A 17,847-nucleotide genomic window follows, 5' to 3' on the forward strand; every position below is an offset into this window, starting at 1 on the left:
GGACTCCTCCCTTTGTGTCTGTCAGCACACGTTCTATTCATTTTCTGGGCTTAATTCAGATGTCATCTCTTCTGTGAAGGTTTCATTGAACTTCCCACCTCTCATAGTAAGAAATAAGAACTACTTCTGCCTTCTTATGACATGCTACATCTTTTTTCTTTTTAAGCATTTACTTCATTTTGTTTGCTTTGCGATTGTCTGTGCATGCTCTCCAGATAGTGAGATCTTTGAGATGAGAGACCCTGTCTTCCTTGTGTCTTTATCTCCCTAGTGGAAACTGTGAGGTATAAACTGTTGCATGTAGTAGGTTCTCACCAAGGGATTATTGATTGAAGGACATGCCATAACCCACAGTTCACCTTTCTTTATGACCCAGACAGAAGAGGTGTTTGAGTGGCTGATAGTTGTAACTGGAGGTGACAGGGTGATCTTATGTGCTACAAGCGAATGCAGTTTTGTTTCCCTATTGGCTGTGATTATGCTCTCCTGTCTAGGATAAGAAAAGGATGATTTGATTTTGAGTAATAAGCAATGCAGCTCTAATTGTCTACCTTAAATGCCTTCCATATTTCTGCTTAAGATGATTTTCTACCAGCATGAAATGTTCTCCTTCGCAGACAGTTGATGGAGGAGCTGAGTCATGCCTGACTATTCTTAATAAGACAGAGGCAGCTAATGCCTGAGGGAGCTGCCTTCGAGGACAAGCTGACATTTCTGACTTCTCAGCTTTTTGAAAGTGGGTGTTATGAGGGAAAGTTGAGCATTGAAGATAGCTTCAGAGTCTCCTGGAAACATGACTAGATAATGACACTCTTAATTCAGACAGATGTGATCTGCCCCATTGCCTCTTGGCTGTGATGTGTGCCTTCTGATGCTGGGAACTGCTAATCAAGGATTTTATGCTTCTCGTTAAAGAGACCCGGTTTGTTCCACTTTATGTTAGCTAGTGCCCACCCACCCACCCCAACTCCACTCTTTTCCCTGAAAAACTGGCTTGATTTTAGAATTTTAAGATTCAGGCTAAAAAACACTCTTGATGGGGCGCCTGGGTGGCTCAGATGGTTAAACGTCTGCCTTCAGCTCAGGTCATGATCCCAGGGTCCTGGGATCGAGCCCCACATGGGGCTCCTGGCTCAGCCGGGAGTCTGCTTCTCCCTCTCCCTCTGCCTCTCCCACTGCTCATGCTCTCTCTCTCTCTGTATCTCTGTGTCTCAAATGAATAAATAAAATCTTTAAAAAAAAAAACACTCTTGATGTACGGGCTGATTCTAAACCCATCATACTGTGGAGATGGAAGGGGTTAGAGATCATCTGGTTTTATCTTATACATGAAAAAGCTGAATTCAAGAAAAGGGAAGTTACTTGGCCACAGTCAGGTTCAATTTTAGACTCTGGAATGAGGCAGATCTGTGTTAGAATCCTCTCTCACATACTTCCTATGGTTAAGAGATATACTGAGGCATATTAAAAATTTTAAGAGTTTATTTGAGCAAATATCAATTTGAAGCAGGCAGCAACAACTGGAAGTGGTTGGGAGCACTCCACCAACCGGAACTGGGGGCAAGATATTTTTTTTAAGATTTTTATTTATTTATTTGAGAGAGAGAGAGCACTAGAGAGACAGAGCAAGCACAGGTGGGGGGCAGAAGGAGAGGGAGAAGCAGGCTACCCGCTGAGCAGGGAACCCCATGTGGGGCTCGATCCCAGGACCCTGAGATCATGACCTGAGCCGAAGGCAGACACTTAACCGACTGAGCCACCCAGGCGCCCTGGGAGCAAGACTTTTATAGAGAAGAGGCAGAAGCAAAGCAATAAGATTGTTTGGCTATAGCTTAAGCAACTTGCATTAGCTGATAAAGTCTAGTTGGCTGTTTGTGATCAGTTTCCTTGCGTTTTGGTTTGTTGACCTTGAGGCATTACAGACTTAGGCTTTAGTTTGCTTAGGTAGGCTGCTAAGGCATTAAAATCACCTCAGTCTAATGGCCTTCTTGTTTCATTAATTTAACTCAGTGCAATCATGTGGATATTCTTTCCCTTACCTAAGACTCATGCTCCTCATTCATTAAATGGAGGCAATAGTAAAACTATCTGAAAGAGTGGTTATGGGAATTGAAAGAGATCATAAAAGTACATCACTTAATACCTGACATATGGGAAGTATTCACTATTAGGTGGTGGTGGTGGTACTTATAATAATAATAATAATAATAATAATAATAATAATAATAATAATGGTGGTCACACTGATGGAGTTAGGACAAGAAATAAGATCTCCCGATCCTATGTTGTTATTCTCTATGGAGACTACTACAAAGTGTTCCTGAGGTACACATATTTAGTGTCAAGGAAGTTTAAAGGTATCTGTCTGAAATCGCATCCGCATATTCAAAGAGAAGCTCAGTAGCTAGTTTGGTATAAGACAGAAGGAAAGAACATGGTTTGAGATGTTGGTTAACATAAAGAATCAATGTGAGTGGGAAGAATTGAGGGAATAGATTATATATAAAGTCTCTAAACTGGAAACCAAAGGACTGAGCATGATACCAGAGAGCCTGAGAGGGTTAATGGAGAAAGGACTGGCCCTGGGAGGGTTACTGGTTCTGGAGTCAGAAAGCTCTGCTGCCCACTAGCACTGTGACTTTCCCAAATCATTCCTGAGCCTCTCTTTGAGCCAAACTCCAAAATGGGGCAACAATGCCTCCTTCTGTGATCAAAGAACATCATGTGTCTGAAGCTGCCAGGTAAAATATAAATTATTATGGATCTTGTTAACAGTCATGGATTTGTCATCTTGGATGAGATATGGTAGGGGGAACAAGGCAATGATTAAGTGATGAGTTTGGAACATTTTCCTGCCTCTAAGAGTATGGAAACAACAAGCTGTGTTCTAATCAATGACCTTCATTATCAGTCTCTCCACGAGGCAGGGAAATGTAGCATTGGGAGGCTGGAGATGCCTAGAGATGAGCATTCTGGACTGGACAGTTTTGCCGGGGGATTTATACCTGTATAAACATATACCCCCATAGATATACAGACCTGGACAACTTCAGTTGTACCATGAAGCTCCTAACAGGCCTCGTGGCAATGAAAACAGACCCTTTTCCTGATCTTGCACCAATTTCTCTTACTGTCATTTCATTTTTCTACTTTAGAGTAATTATTTTGCTTTTTTTTTTTAATGGCAGACCATTGGTGCATAGCCCCTGGTGAGTGTGTATAGAGAGGGAACAGTGTGCCCTGAGAAAGAGGACTCACAGTTGGAAGGAGAGTATAGAAGACACTCTACATTTTTATTTTCCTGGAGTTAAAACTGCTTTTACTTCATATATGGAGAGTTCCTCCTCCTGTTTGGCTTCCTAAGTTGTAAGAGCTCTGGAGTTTAGAAAAGTTGATTTGTAGTTTCCCCTTTCTCTTCAGCACTACATATAGTAGAGGTGAATGTCCTCAGCCTTAAGACTGTGGTGAGTCAAGAGGCTGAATGTATTGTCATAGCATTGTATGGGGGACAGATGGAGGCTACACTTACAGTGAGCAGAACATAATGTACGCAGTGGTTGAATCACTGATGTACACCTGAAACGAATGTAACATTGTGTGTCACCTATACTTAAAAACAACCAACCAACCAGAATGTAAATATAGGTATAAAAATTCAACCTCTGACATACTGGGGAAAAAGCAAAAACAAAGACTGATTAATGTCAGTGTAGTGAAACTCTCTTTCATAGTTGGTTTTATAGGCAAAAGTTACTTGTGATACAGGGTGAATGACTAGGAATCTGGAAGGTTTCATCCTGCCTCTGCTACTAACCAGTCTTTCCCTCAGGCATTCCTTCACCCCTCTGGGCTCAGAGCCTAATCTGTATAATGTGGCATGTTGCTGGGTGATTCAGAAGGCCTCCTTCCAGTTCCAACGTGTAGCAGTTTTCTAAGATGCAAAGGGGATTATAGGTGACTTAAATATTTAGAAATGTGGACCATGATTGTATCTTGGCATTTGTTTTCCCAAGATCTGTTTCCTCCCCTTGGGAGCTAACACTGTTCTCTAGCTGAGGGGCCACTGAAAACCCAGCCACTCAGAACTCCTCCCTTGTGAATTCTTCCGGCCACCCCTTCATCATTCACAGCCAGACGTCTCCCCAAACCCCATGGCTTACGCTCTCAGCTTCTGATGTTTTCTTCCCCTGATTTTCTCTCAGAATCTTTTGTCTTCTGCTTGTCACTACCAGCCTTCAAGAAAAATCTACATGCTTGACACATTATTAAAATTGAATGAGACTGCACTGGCATCTCACAGGGGATGCCTCTCTTAAATGCAGTGGCAGGATTGTAGCCTGTGTCTCTTCCTGGCAGGTGATGAAGATCTCAAATGCCCTTTCACTCCAGGCAATTTCCTGAGGATTGCTGGGGAGGTTACTGGCAAGGCTCACAAGATGCTCTTTCCTTTGGCTTTGTAGTCGTGTGTAGAATATGGCTGCAAGTCTTGAGGTGGAACAACCGTATAGCTCCTAACTGAGTACATCGCTTGATGTACTTTCACTGAACAAGCCTCCCCGAACCTCCAGTTGAGAAGTCAGATGTGGGGATGGAGGGCACAAAGACCCATTGAGTACCTAGAGGGCTTTACATTTCCATCACACCGTTGAGTGGAAAAGTGATTGCTCGAGCTATCTTCGCTAATTAAGAAGTCAGTCCATGCTTTGCCTGCCTTCTATATTTTGGGACTCAAATCTTAATTTTGTGTTTTCTGTCCCTGGCTCCGGTAAAATGCAATAAAAGCTCACAAACAAATACACACAATAATCTGTTTCCCCTGCTATCTTTCTAGGTCTTAATTCCCTCATCAGTAAAAATCAACATAATAGTTGTAGCTAAAATTTATTAAGTTCATACGGTGCACCCAAGCATGTGGTATTTTTGTGTATGATCTTTTTAACCCCTGTCAACAATCCTATGTGGTAGCTACTTTCATTGGCTTTGTTTTTGCTTCCTGCACTATTACATATGAGGAAACAGGTTCCTTCTTTCCAGGTGCCACAAGTATGGTCCACATTACCACATACTTTGCTTTCAGCCTCAAAGACAAGATCCACATATTAGCGTCCTTACCTGTAGAATGAGAGGGAGGAAAAGAATAATTGTGTGGCTTGATCATACAGAATGCACACAAAATTATCTTCTATGGCCCACCATTAATGCTATTTGTTCTGATATTCTGAAGTTTGGGTTTTTTTTTTTTTTTTTGCCTTTTTAATCCTCTGTTTTGAAGAGGAATATAATATTGTACTGTGTACATTCCCGATACCAACTGGGAAAGTTTCTGCAGATATGTATTTGGATGATGTAATAGAAAGGACATGACATTTGGATCGAAAAGAAGTGATTCTTTGCTTGCCACTCGTGAGCTCAACATAATTTATCAAGTTAGCTCTCTGGGCTTAGTTGCCCCATTTGTAAAATGAAAGGGTTGTTCTAAATGTTTTTAAAATTGCCTTGTAGTCTAATGCCCTTAAACACTTGGTTAGAGGTAAGCCCCCATAGGTTAAATGTTAACAACATTTATTGGGCCACTTTCAGTTTGAAATTGGCCACACTCAGTTTGGAATTAAGAGAGGAATGCAATATTACTAATAGTGAGAACCACTGAACAGCTCTTGCTAAGTACTTTAAAAGTACTGTCTCATATAATCTTTGAATCAGCCTTCTTTGACACGTGGGAACATTTAATTTACTTGCATGTGCTCACATGGGTAGGAAGTGACAGGACCAGGGTTTGAACGGGGACTGTCAGACTCCAGAGACTAGTTACTGTGTACACCATCGGGGAAGTCGTTTCGGGATATAAGAGACTTGGTCTGGGCCCTCCCCATCTCTATCCTAGATTGTTGGCCCTTGTCTCAGACCTGTTTTTATTCTCTCTTAGCTTCATTCACTACTCTGTGGTATGGTGGATTAGCAGCTATTCTACCGCCCCTGGGGGCTATGACCAGATCTAAGACCCGTACATTCTGAGATTCTATGATAAAGTGTGAAATACTTTTACTTCCAATGCTGATAATCTATTTCTTGAATGGAAATCTGAAGGCAGACACCATGTTTATAGCCGCTAGCCCTCATCGGACCCTGAATAAATATTATGTAATCATGAAGATAGAGAGCGAAAAGCTGCTTGATTATTATATGAGAATAGTAATTGGATCTTTACATCTTAATCATGGATTAGAAAAGATTGCTGGGGGTGGGGGGCATAAAAACCAGCTAATGATTGCTTAGAGTTTCTCCAGTGTACTGTGCCACACTTGACATAAGCCAGTTCATTTGTTGTCACAACAGCCCTGCAAAGAAAATCATTCCCTTCAGCTGCATGAGGATGCTCATTACAGTGATTTTTTTTTTTTTTAAGAAAATAATGGCACCATCGTGCAGAGGCAGCACACCCAGAATCCATTCTTTAGCCTGCTAACCCCCGCTGCAACTTTGATGAGAGAAACAGAGCTGTTTGTAGGTGGCTATTAGATGATGCTATTCCATGTTCTTCCTCATTGTGCACAGCAGCAGGAAGGGGGGCTTCTGGACCCTCCTTGGACATTAACACATGATGATTAAGGGTCCTTTTGTTGGAGCTCCGAAAGCCGGCTGTGGACTGACTTCATGGAGACAAGAACGAGCCTACAGACCTTCAGCAGCTCCTCTAGACCCAGGGACTGGAAAACTCTCTGGAGACCCCAGGGTTTTTCCTCAGGTCCTCTGCCACGAGGGAAACTTTGAGGAACGTGGCACTCATGTTCACAAACTCAGAGAAGAACCTCCACATGACAGATTGCCTGAACACTAAACTGTTCAGAGCTCGGGTGTACTCATCCTGCAATGATAATTTGGTTCATTCATCCCTTAGATAATTTGATTCTGTACCTTTAAGTATCACCTGCAATGGTATATGTTCTGAATTTAAACTTCATAGATTGGGTTGTTTTTCATCTGTGAGGGTTCTTTTTCCTTTTTTTTTTTTTTCACCTCTTCCTTTTCATTATTTTCTTTGTTTTCAGGTTTGCCTGGTAATTATTTTCTCCACATTTTTTTTTTAAGGGCCAGGCCCACCCCTTTTAATTGATATAAAATAGCAGTCTTTAGGTCAGTGTAAAGATGAATGTCCAGTGCTGAGGGGAGGAGTGGCACACAGTCGGGGATAAAACTTGTTCTAGAAACAAACTCTAATGACACCTGCAAAATTGAAGCTGTAGCTTGTGGAACCCCACCCCGGCCCCCGTCAACCAGCTTTCTGAATTTGGCATTCTTTCCTTATCTGGCAAATCTTATCATCTGCTCAGGGCTATTTCTTATTTTCTTCAAATTACTCAATCAAGAAAACTCCCTTCTTTGGTGGGAGTAAGGTATGTCTAATTATCTGGTCCAGGAAAACCATCTGCCGAGTTATGAGCGCAGTGTTGTTGAACAGGACAAGCGACGTGAGGATGTCTGATGGATGCTCACGGCCAGCCGCTCCATTTCTTCCTCCCCCACCCCTAACTTCTCTCTCTTCTTTTGACAGCTTAGTTGACAACCACAGAACTTCAGAAACGTTTTCTAGACGTTTGCTTGAGTAGCTCTCCCTTGAATCAAAAACACCTGTTTTAATGGTATTTTTTTCTACTTATAGCCTACTCCAGGAAATGTAGTTTGTAGATTTTTTTTTTTAAACTGGTTGTTTACTATAGAACATTGCTCGAAAACTATCCTGATATTTTTAAATATTTTTCCATTGAGGGACAAAAAAAGAATATATGTTTTAAATGTAATTAACCAAAGAGACAGACTTATAGGGTGGAGATAATCTCACAAATTGTTCAACCACCTGCCGACTTGAACAGGTGAAATAAGACATTGTTATCCTTTGGTATGATGACTAGATGTGAATAAGGAGACGCAAAATAGCAGTGGCTTAAACTAATACATAGCCAATGTTAATGCGCTTAGGAATAATCTGAGGATCTTGTTAAACTGTAGGTTCTGATTCAGGTAGTCTGGGTGGTGCAGAAGATCTGAAGTTCTGACAAGCTCTCAAGACTCTGATGATGCTGGTGGGTTGTGGATGACACTCGGAGTAGCAAGGATACACAAAGATTTATTTCTCATGTAAAATCTACAGCTAGAAAGCTCAGGGATGGTAAGGCAGTGCCTTATGTTACTCCTTTCACTTTCCCATTTCACCATTTTTTGGGTGTGGCCTTCATTCTCATGGTCCATGATGTAGCATCCATGTTCCAAGCAGCAGGATGGTAGCAGGAGCATAGGAAACATAGGAACATATCAGCACCTCTCAAGAATGGTTTTCAGGGGAGGGGGGTGGGAGGATGGGTTAGCCTGGTGATGGGTATTGAGGAGGGCACATTCTGCATGGAGCACTGAGTGTTATGCACAAACAATGAATCATGGAACACTTCATCCAGAACTAATGATGTAATGTATGGGGATTAACATAAGAATAAAATAAATAAATTAAAAAAAAAAAAAGAATGGTTTTCAGAGGGACGCCTGGGTGGCTCAGTCGGTTAAGCGTCTGCCTTCGGCTCAGGCCATGATCCCAGGGTCCTGGGATTGAGTCCCGCATCAGGCTCCCTGCTCTGCGGAGAGCCTGCTTCTCCCTCTGCCTCTGCCTCTCTCTCTCTCTGTTTCTCGTGAATAAATAAATAAAATCTTAAAAGAAAAAAAACAAAGTTAAAAAAAAAAAGAGAATGGTTTTTAGAATCTACCACATGAAATTTCAAACATATTCTATTGGTCAGAACTTTGTCACCTGAGCACTTCCCGGTGACAGAAAAGCTTGGGAAATGTAGCCTTTATTCTGAATGGTAATGTGCCCAGATGAAAATTCCCGTACTTTTGAAGAAAGGGAGTGTGTGGACATAGTAAATGGGGCATGTCTAGCAGTCTCTTGCATAGACTGGAGTGACGGAAGTGTTTTCCATAGAAAATGGCAGTCCACAGATTAATTGTAGATGATATGTGCATAGACCTTTACAGTTGCTATGTATAGTACTTTATGTCTTAGGCTCATTCAGTTTTCATAACTAATCTACAGAGTAGAGTACATTCAAGTACATTCAAGTATGAACTTGAATTTCTGGTTTGGGAAGCTGAGGTTCATAATGGCTGAGGGACTTACCCTGACTACCCTCTTCAAAATTGCATGCTTCTCCCTCTTCCCTCTTCCCCCTCCCTCATTCCTGATCCCTCTTACCAGGTTTTAAGTGTTTCTTTGTTCCATTGACTTACCTACCGGTATACTCTATACGTTTCTTATTTAGTGTGTCAACTGTTTATTGTCGGTCTCGCTGTGTTAAGAAGGTGAGCTCCATGCGACCTTTGTTTTGTTCCCCAGTGCATCCTGAGCATCTGCTTTAGCATTTGCCACAGGACAGGATGCTCAGTATGTAGTTTTTAAATGACTTATTAAAGCCAGAAGGTTTGAATTCAAAGCCTGCCTTTGAATCGTGTGTGTTACCCTCCACCGTACTGCTCTGTGCTCTGTGCCACATGCGTCTTCTGTCAGGGCTCCTGCTAGTGTTTCAGTGTCTGGCACCCCTATATCTTGCCTTGGAAACTCACCCACACTTAACTCGTTGACTTACTCTTTGTCATCGTGTCACTCATGCAACATTGCTCACATCTTGGATTCTCCCTGGATCACCGTCCCAGGCTCAGATTTCCCGAGAAGGCACACATACCTCTAGAAAAACAAAATTAAGCAAAACTTTAAGAATGGATTGTAAAACTAGCCTTTCCATTATACTTAATCTCTGCCCTCAGGCCTAGATAAGATTCCTAGAATGTACCGATGGGACGGTTTTTAAAGCCCACTGAGTTCCGGTTGAAGATGTAAAAAAGGGGCTTTCTGATCACAATCCAATCTCAGGACTACCATTGCCATCCCCTATCTAACATAATATAATATAATCATATAATAGCTGTTCTCCTACCTAGAAGCCTGTTATAATAGTTGGCTCATTCCGCCAGGTATTTTCATTTAGTCTTCCTTTTTTCCAAGATTGTCAACTTCTTGACAGGCGAGGACCTATTCAGATTTATTATGCGAATTTAGCCTAATCTGTACTGAGCTCCTTTCATTCTACGGGGCCCTTTAGTCCTCATTCAACACTATAAGGTGGGCATGGGATACATGCAGAAACTGAGTCTGAGAGGGGAAGCATTTTGTCCAAGGCAATATGTCAGATAAAGGGTACATGGCAAATAATTACATACGGGACGTAATTCCAGTAGTTAAATCGCTTCCTCTTTCTTTCCTGTACCTGAGCTTCCTGAGTTTTTAAGTCTGCATGTCTCTCTGCCCCAGCACCCAGCACAGTGCCTTGCTCACAGCAGGCTCTGAGCGAATATTTAATAAATACAAATACATGAATAGCTTTCCTGTGGGAAATATCTTGCTTTGAATGTGTGAGCGTAGACTGGGGACAAGCATCCGAGATCTATGTTCAGGCAGCTTTTATTTGTGCTACTACTCAGGCAAAAGTAAGTCAATTAATCTCTCTGTCTCCGTTTCCTGGCATGTAATGTGGGAATGGGCATGAAAGCCCAAGAGGGTGTTGTGAGATTAATTAGTTAAAATGTATACCCTGCTATATAAATGCTAATTGCTGTCAGGAGCGTGGGTTGGATTTTCCAGTGACTTGGCTTTGGGAGGCTTTGCACATTCCATTAGTTCTCAGTGCCACCAAGCCTCAGCCTTAAGAAATCCTTTGGCTGAGGAGAACGATGACTTTGTGGCTCCCCATGTTGAGGGCCAATTTAGAGAGGACTTCCACTGTGGAGTCAACTGGGTAAGAATGGACATTCTACACAAAAAGTAATTCTCTGTGCCAATAATTTGCTAAATTCCCTTTGCTGGTATTAGAGACAAATCTATTTGCATAACAGCCTTTTCCTCAGTCTTTTCTTCGGCTGGTGCCTGCAGTGAGTCATATAATTAATTTGGTATTACATGACACTCCAGCCTGTTGCCATAGATTTTATTTTTATTTGTTCATTGGATAATTTAAAAAGCTCTGACAAAATACCCTCAGGTGGCTGGCTGGCAAGGGAAACTTAAAAACTCACAGAACAAATTTCAAATGGGAAAATAACCCAAAGAAAAAGCTCAATAATAATACCTTTTCTGGGCTAATGTTTAGGAATACCGATACGTGTGTTTTCAGTCCCTAATGTAATGGAGGCTGATTCGCTTTATAGATATGTTTATTTGGCCCAAGGAACATTCTGTAAGGGAGATACCTAGCAGGTGTAATGATCTCTTTTCCACTTTAAGATGAATCACATTATTGATTGAAAAGATATTAAGTCTCAGGAATCAGCCCCAAATCTTGGTGATTGATCTGTATTTGAATTTTAGTATGCAAGGGCCTTTAACAAATGCTATTTTAAAATGTGTCTGCACTTGATTTATTGAGTTATGTTATAAAAGGAAAATTCTGCCTTCTTTTAGTAGTCAAGATAGGTAAAGCTAGTCACTGTGACATGTCCCCCAAATCTCAGTGATTTAAGACAACAGAAGTTGATTTTTCACTCAACCACAGCCCCTTGAGAGAGTGATGGCATCTCTGTGGAGCTCTGCTCCAAGCAGTGAGAGGAATCCAGACTCCTTCCATCTTGTGAAGTTACCTTATTCAAACTTTTCTGGCGCTCAGGGTCTCCATATGAGGACAGGAGAGAGCGTCAGAGATTATGTTGGGAGTTTCAAGATAAACCATTTCTGGCCTCATTCATTGGCCGGAACCAAATCAAATAGCTCCAGTTCAGTTGCTAAGGGTATCTGTGTAGTCTCCAACCAGGGTTCGTGAACACTTACCCAGTCTCTGCCACATCTACCCTTGTGGTCACCCTTGTGGTCACACGTACTTCCTAAGTTGGTGGGATGTCACACTAGCTTGTGGTTGGGGTGTCCCACCAGCTCTCTGTCTCCCTTTCCACAGTGTGCATTCTCCTACTTTTACACAAGAAAAATTGACCTGTCACTTGTCATCTATCTTACTATTAATCATGCCCAGGACTGTAAAGACCTCCAGGGACCAAACAAAGTGATAATTTGTAATGTTGGTGTCAGGAAGTCTCCTTTAATCAAAGTACCATTAGCCCTCCGAAGGGCTTCCTCTTTCTCTCCAGTTTTCCAGTGCTCCTGTTAGGAGAGTCGTGGCGTGAGACTGCTGTCTACTGGCCCAAGTTGGGGCGATCTGAATTGAGATATATCAGAGAGTAGGGTTGCAGGAAGGACGATCATTTGCATCTGATCGCCTTGCCTCTGCCGTCATCCAGATTTGGACAAATAGTGCAGAGCTCTTGAGAGAGGTGCCTTTAGGAGCAGCATAAAGAATATTTTTACGCAATGCAGAAGGCGGTAGCATCTCTGTCATTCAGATAACAAATAATATGGTGAAGGTCCAGACACCGTCAGCCGCCCAACGGCCTGTCGTTCTCTTTTTCTTTTAAACTATCACTTGGTGAGTCAAAAGTGAAATGACTGCTGTGCCAAAGCATAGTGATACCAAATTAAAAAATGAAATCAAGGCTTTTTTTTTTTTTCCTAACAGAGTAAATACGATCAGGGTGGTTAGACACTGAGAATGGTTTTGCCAATTATGTTGCATGATAGATATGCCCTCCCTCCCTTCCTACCTTCCTTTTTTTTTCTTAATTATTATTTTAATGATGTTCAATGGAAATCATTCACGGAGATTTTTTTTAAGGCCAATATATTAAAAGGCTTATACCAAAAAAACTGTACTCTTTCTTCCTTAACTTTCCTCACATCCGTTAGCTCTAATCTTCAGAAACCACCACTTTTAAGTATTTTGTTTATTTATTCTCGCATTTCCTATCTATATTTTGCTAATCAATTTGTGTATATTGCTATTTTTCATTTAGTAACCCCGGGCATTATATTGTTTACTTTTTAATTATATTAAATGAGATTTTTTTTTCCTCTCTTAAATAGCCATCCCCTCTCCTTAACTTACCCTTTCCTCTCTATCTACTAATACTACAATATTTGGTTAAATCAATAATCATTTAATTAATATGCCTTCATATATTAGTGAACTGTGATTATGTTTACTTTCTTATTTTGGGAAGTTATTAATTTCCTTGCCTTCATATGCTTACTTTAATTTGGACCTTTTGGGTAACTGTTTTCATACTTTACAGTTGCCTTTTAGCATAATTTTCCACAGTGCTAATTTCATCAGATAATTCATTAGTTACAATTATCATTTTTTTAACTGGAGATTTCCATTACCTTCTATTTACGCTTGTTCACCCTAAACCCCGCTGCATAGCTGTTAGCCTGAGATCTCTTTCATTGTTATTCTGCGGATTTCTTTCCCCTCTCTCTTGAATTGGATCCCCTCTTCCTCGATCCCATAATTTGCTATTTTTTCCCCCTCTCATTTTGGTAACAGCAAGTACCTCAGAAGCCTCCTGATAAAGAGCATATGGGAAGGAAAATTACTGAGTCTTGATGTGTCTGAAAATGCCACGTTCACACTTGATTGTTTCCTTGGGTTTAGATTCAAGATTGGAAATAATTTCCCTTCACCTATATTGTTTCATTATTTTTTTTATGATGATATGTTAATCACCATACATTACATCATTAGTTTTTGATGTAGTGTTCCCTGATCCATTGTTTGCGTAGAACACCCAGTGCTCCATTCAGTACGTGCCCTCTTTAATACCCATCACCGGGCTAGCCCCTCCCCCAAGCCCCCTCCCCTCTAGAACCCTCAGTTTGTTTCTCAGAGTCCATAGTCTCTCATGGTTCGTCTCCCCCTCCTATTTCCCCGCCTTCATTTTTCCCTTCCTGAAAATAATACATTATATGTTAAAAAAAAAAAAAAGAAGATAGCTTCATTATTTTCTAGCTTCTTGTCTTGTTTTTGAAATTTCCACAGCCATTTCGATTCCTGTCTTTTGTATGTGATCATTTTTTATCTCCTTTCTTACTCTTTGGTAGTTTTTAAACTCTTTCCACGATTTTAGAAAATATTTTTGTGGGGTAAGTCTATTTTCATCAACTTATTTAATTGATGGTTCTCTTCTGTTTTTTTTTTCTTCTTCTTCTTTTGCTGTATGTCATCTACATCAAGGGACCCAAGCTAAAGGAGGCTTAGTTTCTGTGCTTTTATATTTGCCAGGGCAGAAGAAAATGGAGCATGATAAAATATGCTCTAGCCCTTAAGATAATCAACACAAGTGACACTCACTACATCATATTGGCCAAACTCGGTCACATGGCCCCTCCTCCAGAGGGGCAGAAAAGCAGATTCTTACAATATGCCTAGGAAGAGAACCCAGAGATATTGGGCTAATGGCAATGGTGATTCCTTATCTTGGGGTTGGCAGTTCCTTCTGGGTTTTCCCAGTATTCTGAAATGCACATGGGTGTGCTCCCCAGCTTTTCCCTGCTGGTTTAGGATTTATCTATTTAAATGGGCTGAACTGGTTACAGCTTGTCAATTTTGATGTTGTTACTATCTTTTCTCCTATTTTTGCTCTTACTTGGGGTTATGTCTTGAAAAAATTATTTTAGGTTTAGTGGAGTTTCAGAAAGGAGTGAAAATGGTTGTATATATTCAGTCTGACATATACATCTGGAAAAACTGTGGTTGTAATTTCCTATAAACTGAATGAGCTGATTCTGCAACTTTGTAGCTTTAATGAAATTGTATTTGAAGAATTTGGTAAGATAGATGTTTTATGAAAAAAATTACTATCATGTTCGTATTGGTGTGAACAACATTTTGATCTTCCCAATTCTTTCTTTGTATACTGGATTTTAAAAGGTGTTTCTTATTAAAAGCATAGCAATTATAAATAATAGTAATTTGCTGAGACTTGGAAAAGCCAGTTTGTTAAATTTCTCAGAGATCTATTACTTACCTAGGGATTTATTGCTTACAAATCCTTCTGCAAGTCATAAAGCTTCAAATTTTTGCTTTTATCAAAATTAAAGTAACCACAAATTTAGTTGTTCTCTCAATTATCTGCTGCCACAAAAACGTTGCCTTAATAAGCAACCATAAAGTTTAGTGACATACTTCATTTTATTTATTACATATCTAGTTTTGCTCCTGAGTCTATGATGTAGATATCTTTGCCTCGGCAGATCTAGCCTGGAGATCAGGAGACCAGGGAAGAACTGAGAGTCTTGGAGGGTTGTCTTTTCAGTTATAATTTTCCCCTCAGAACCTCCTCTGTCTCCAGAGGGTGAAAGAGCACATGACTGCTTTTTTCAGGCGAGATTCTCCCCCATACCTTATAGGGTACGACAGGATCAAGTTATCAGATCAAATCATTATCCATGAGGTAATGAAAAGATGATAAAGGAAGGTGGAAAAGTCATTTCTTCATGCCACAGGTGACTACTCCCATGCTATTATTACTGAACATAGCCAGACAAGGGGGTTTCTGGAAAAAATTGGGTGTCCTGAGAAGGTGTGTTTTCTCCAGGCCTTTAACATGAGATAACTCACTGGCCTCTTCTTTCTTTTTGATCATTCCAGAACGCTGTGATGATTGGGGACTTGATACCATGAGGCAGATCCAAGTGTTTGAAGATGAGCCAGCTCGCATCAAGTGCCCACTCTTTGAACATTTCTTGAAATACAACTACAGCACAGCTCACTCGGCGGGCCTTACTCTGATCTGGTATTGGACGAGGCAGGACCGGGACCTGGAGGAGCCGATTAACTTCCGCCTCCCTGACAACCGCATCAGTAAGGAGAAAGACGTGCTCTGGTTCCGACCCACCCTCCTCAATGACACGGGCAACTACACCTGCATGTTAAGGTAGCCTGATTCTTGGTGATGACTGTCTCTTTTCCCTTTAGTTCCTGGATGATGTAATTTCTTCAGGGAAGAAATTACAACCACAGTTTTTCCAGATGTATATGTCAGACTGAATATGTAAGGGAAGAAAACATCTGGAGTTACACCTCACCTCAGTGGATTAGCAGAGGTTGCCTAAGAGGTGTGCAGAGAAAAATGGCTGTACTCCTGAGAACTTTCTCCATAAGTGGCTCCTTTTCAAACCCTGACGTATATCAAGATTATCTAATCATGGAGCCTTGTTTATTTGTGCCTTTTCCCTGATGTTAGAACCTGCCTGCATTTCTGCCCCACCTGGAAGCATCTATTTCCCTAGACAATGAGCAGGGTGGAGAGCAGGACCTATTCATTTCTGTTATTCTTGGCATCTTTCGAGGTCCCTGACACAGAAGAAAGCCTTAGGATGCCTATGGAAGAAAGAATATTTGGGAGATATCAAATGTATTTAGAACAATGCCTTTCAAACTTTTTCACCAAAATTCCCCTACAAAGCAAATGAACACCGTATCACTGGGAATCTAAGAATATAATCCAAAGAAACCTACCAAGACTGCAAAATTTCTTTCAAATCCACTTTGTTTAATCTTGAAAATTCATGTAGATTTTGCATTTTATTCCATAATATACCTATTCTTCTATTACCACAGATTAATACTGTTTCTGCTCTGAAAAAAAAAAAAAGCTTTAAAAAACCTGAAGTGCGGGGCACCTGGGTGGCTCAGTTGGTTGAGCGACTGCCTTTGGCTCGGGTCATGATCCTGGAGTCCTGGGATCGAGTCCCACGTCAGGCTCCCTGCTCAGCAGGGAATCTGCTTCTCCCTCTGACCCTCCTCCCTCTCACGTTCTCTGTCTCTCATTCTCTCTCTCGCAAATAAATAAAATCTTAAAAAAAAAAAAAAGAAACAAAACCTGAAGTGCCTCTGAAGAATAATCATTTTTGAGGCTTAGATCTTTGGCTACTTTTTTTCCCAAGGTCCCCTTTTAGCTTCCAAGCCTGACTTTGTTTTTTAAATTCCCATCTGGCTTATGGATTATGAGTGTTTTTGTTTTTGTTTTGTTTTTACACAGTTTCCTACTGTTTAATAGGAGCAGTGGTTTGCTAGGGCTACTAAAACAAAACACCACAGACGGTGGCTTAAATACCAGAAATTTGTGTTCTTGCAGTTCTGGAGGCTAGAATTCCAAGATCAAGTTGTTGGCAGGATTGGTGTCATTTCTCTCTCCTTGGTTTGTGGATGGCCATCTTCTTTCCATGTCTTCACATGGTCTCCCCCCTGCATCATCTCTGTCCTAATCTCCTCTTTTATAAGCACACAGTCATATTGGATTAGGGCCCACCATTCTCATTTTACCTTAATTACCTCTTTCAAGACTTGTCTCCAAATATGGTCACATTCTGAATTACTGGAGTTTAGGTATTCAGCATATGAATTTAGGGGACTCAATTCAGCCCATAACAATAGGGCTGAATGATATAACAATACAACAGCATAGAATAACATAACAATAGATAATTCCACACCATCTTTTGAATGTCCCTTGTCTCTCATGGCTATGAACTGTTCTCTGATGGAGAGATGTGACTACCTTTTGATATATTTAAGCTGTGTTACAATTAAATGAAAAAGGACCTCTTCTCTGTCACAGAAAGCATTTTCATCACTGTGTCCTTGAGAGTCCCTTGGAACCTCTGAAGGTGCTTTTGAGGTTTTCACCCAACTCTTTATTTTATGGGAGTGGACTCTAGACCAGTGTGTGTCTTCCAAAGAACCCCTTGTCCACTATTTATGTCCCAAGACAGCTTTGTAGGAGAGGATAGGACAGATTATAGTGGAAAGAGCACTGGATGAAAAAACACAGAAACCAGGCCATCATCCCAGCCCTGACGCTACTCAGCTGGTGACCTTAGGCACGTCAGTCTGTGTCTGAGAGCTTTGGCATCTGTATCCA

At 40.9% G+C, this 17,847-nt stretch overlaps 1 protein-coding gene across 2 annotated transcripts in view; it reads left to right on the forward strand.

Annotated features, from left to right (window-relative positions):
- Positions 1–17,847, forward strand: part of IL1RAP (interleukin 1 receptor accessory protein) — a 125,355-nt gene that overhangs the window by 68,551 nt on the left and 38,957 nt on the right. For both annotated transcript variants that reach the window (XM_034999823.1, XM_034999824.1), the window contains one exon: positions 15,573–15,858. In XM_034999823.1, the coding sequence (XP_034855714.1) occupies positions 15,573–15,858 (286 nt within the window). The remainder of the gene's footprint in view (positions 1–15,572; positions 15,859–17,847) is intronic.

The sequence above is a fragment of the Mirounga leonina genome, unplaced genomic scaffold (assembly GCF_011800145.1).
Source record: "Mirounga leonina isolate KUSES-001 unplaced genomic scaffold, KU_Mleo_1.0 Mir_115, whole genome shotgun sequence".
Classification (NCBI taxonomy): domain Eukaryota; kingdom Metazoa; phylum Chordata; class Mammalia; order Carnivora; family Phocidae; genus Mirounga; species Mirounga leonina.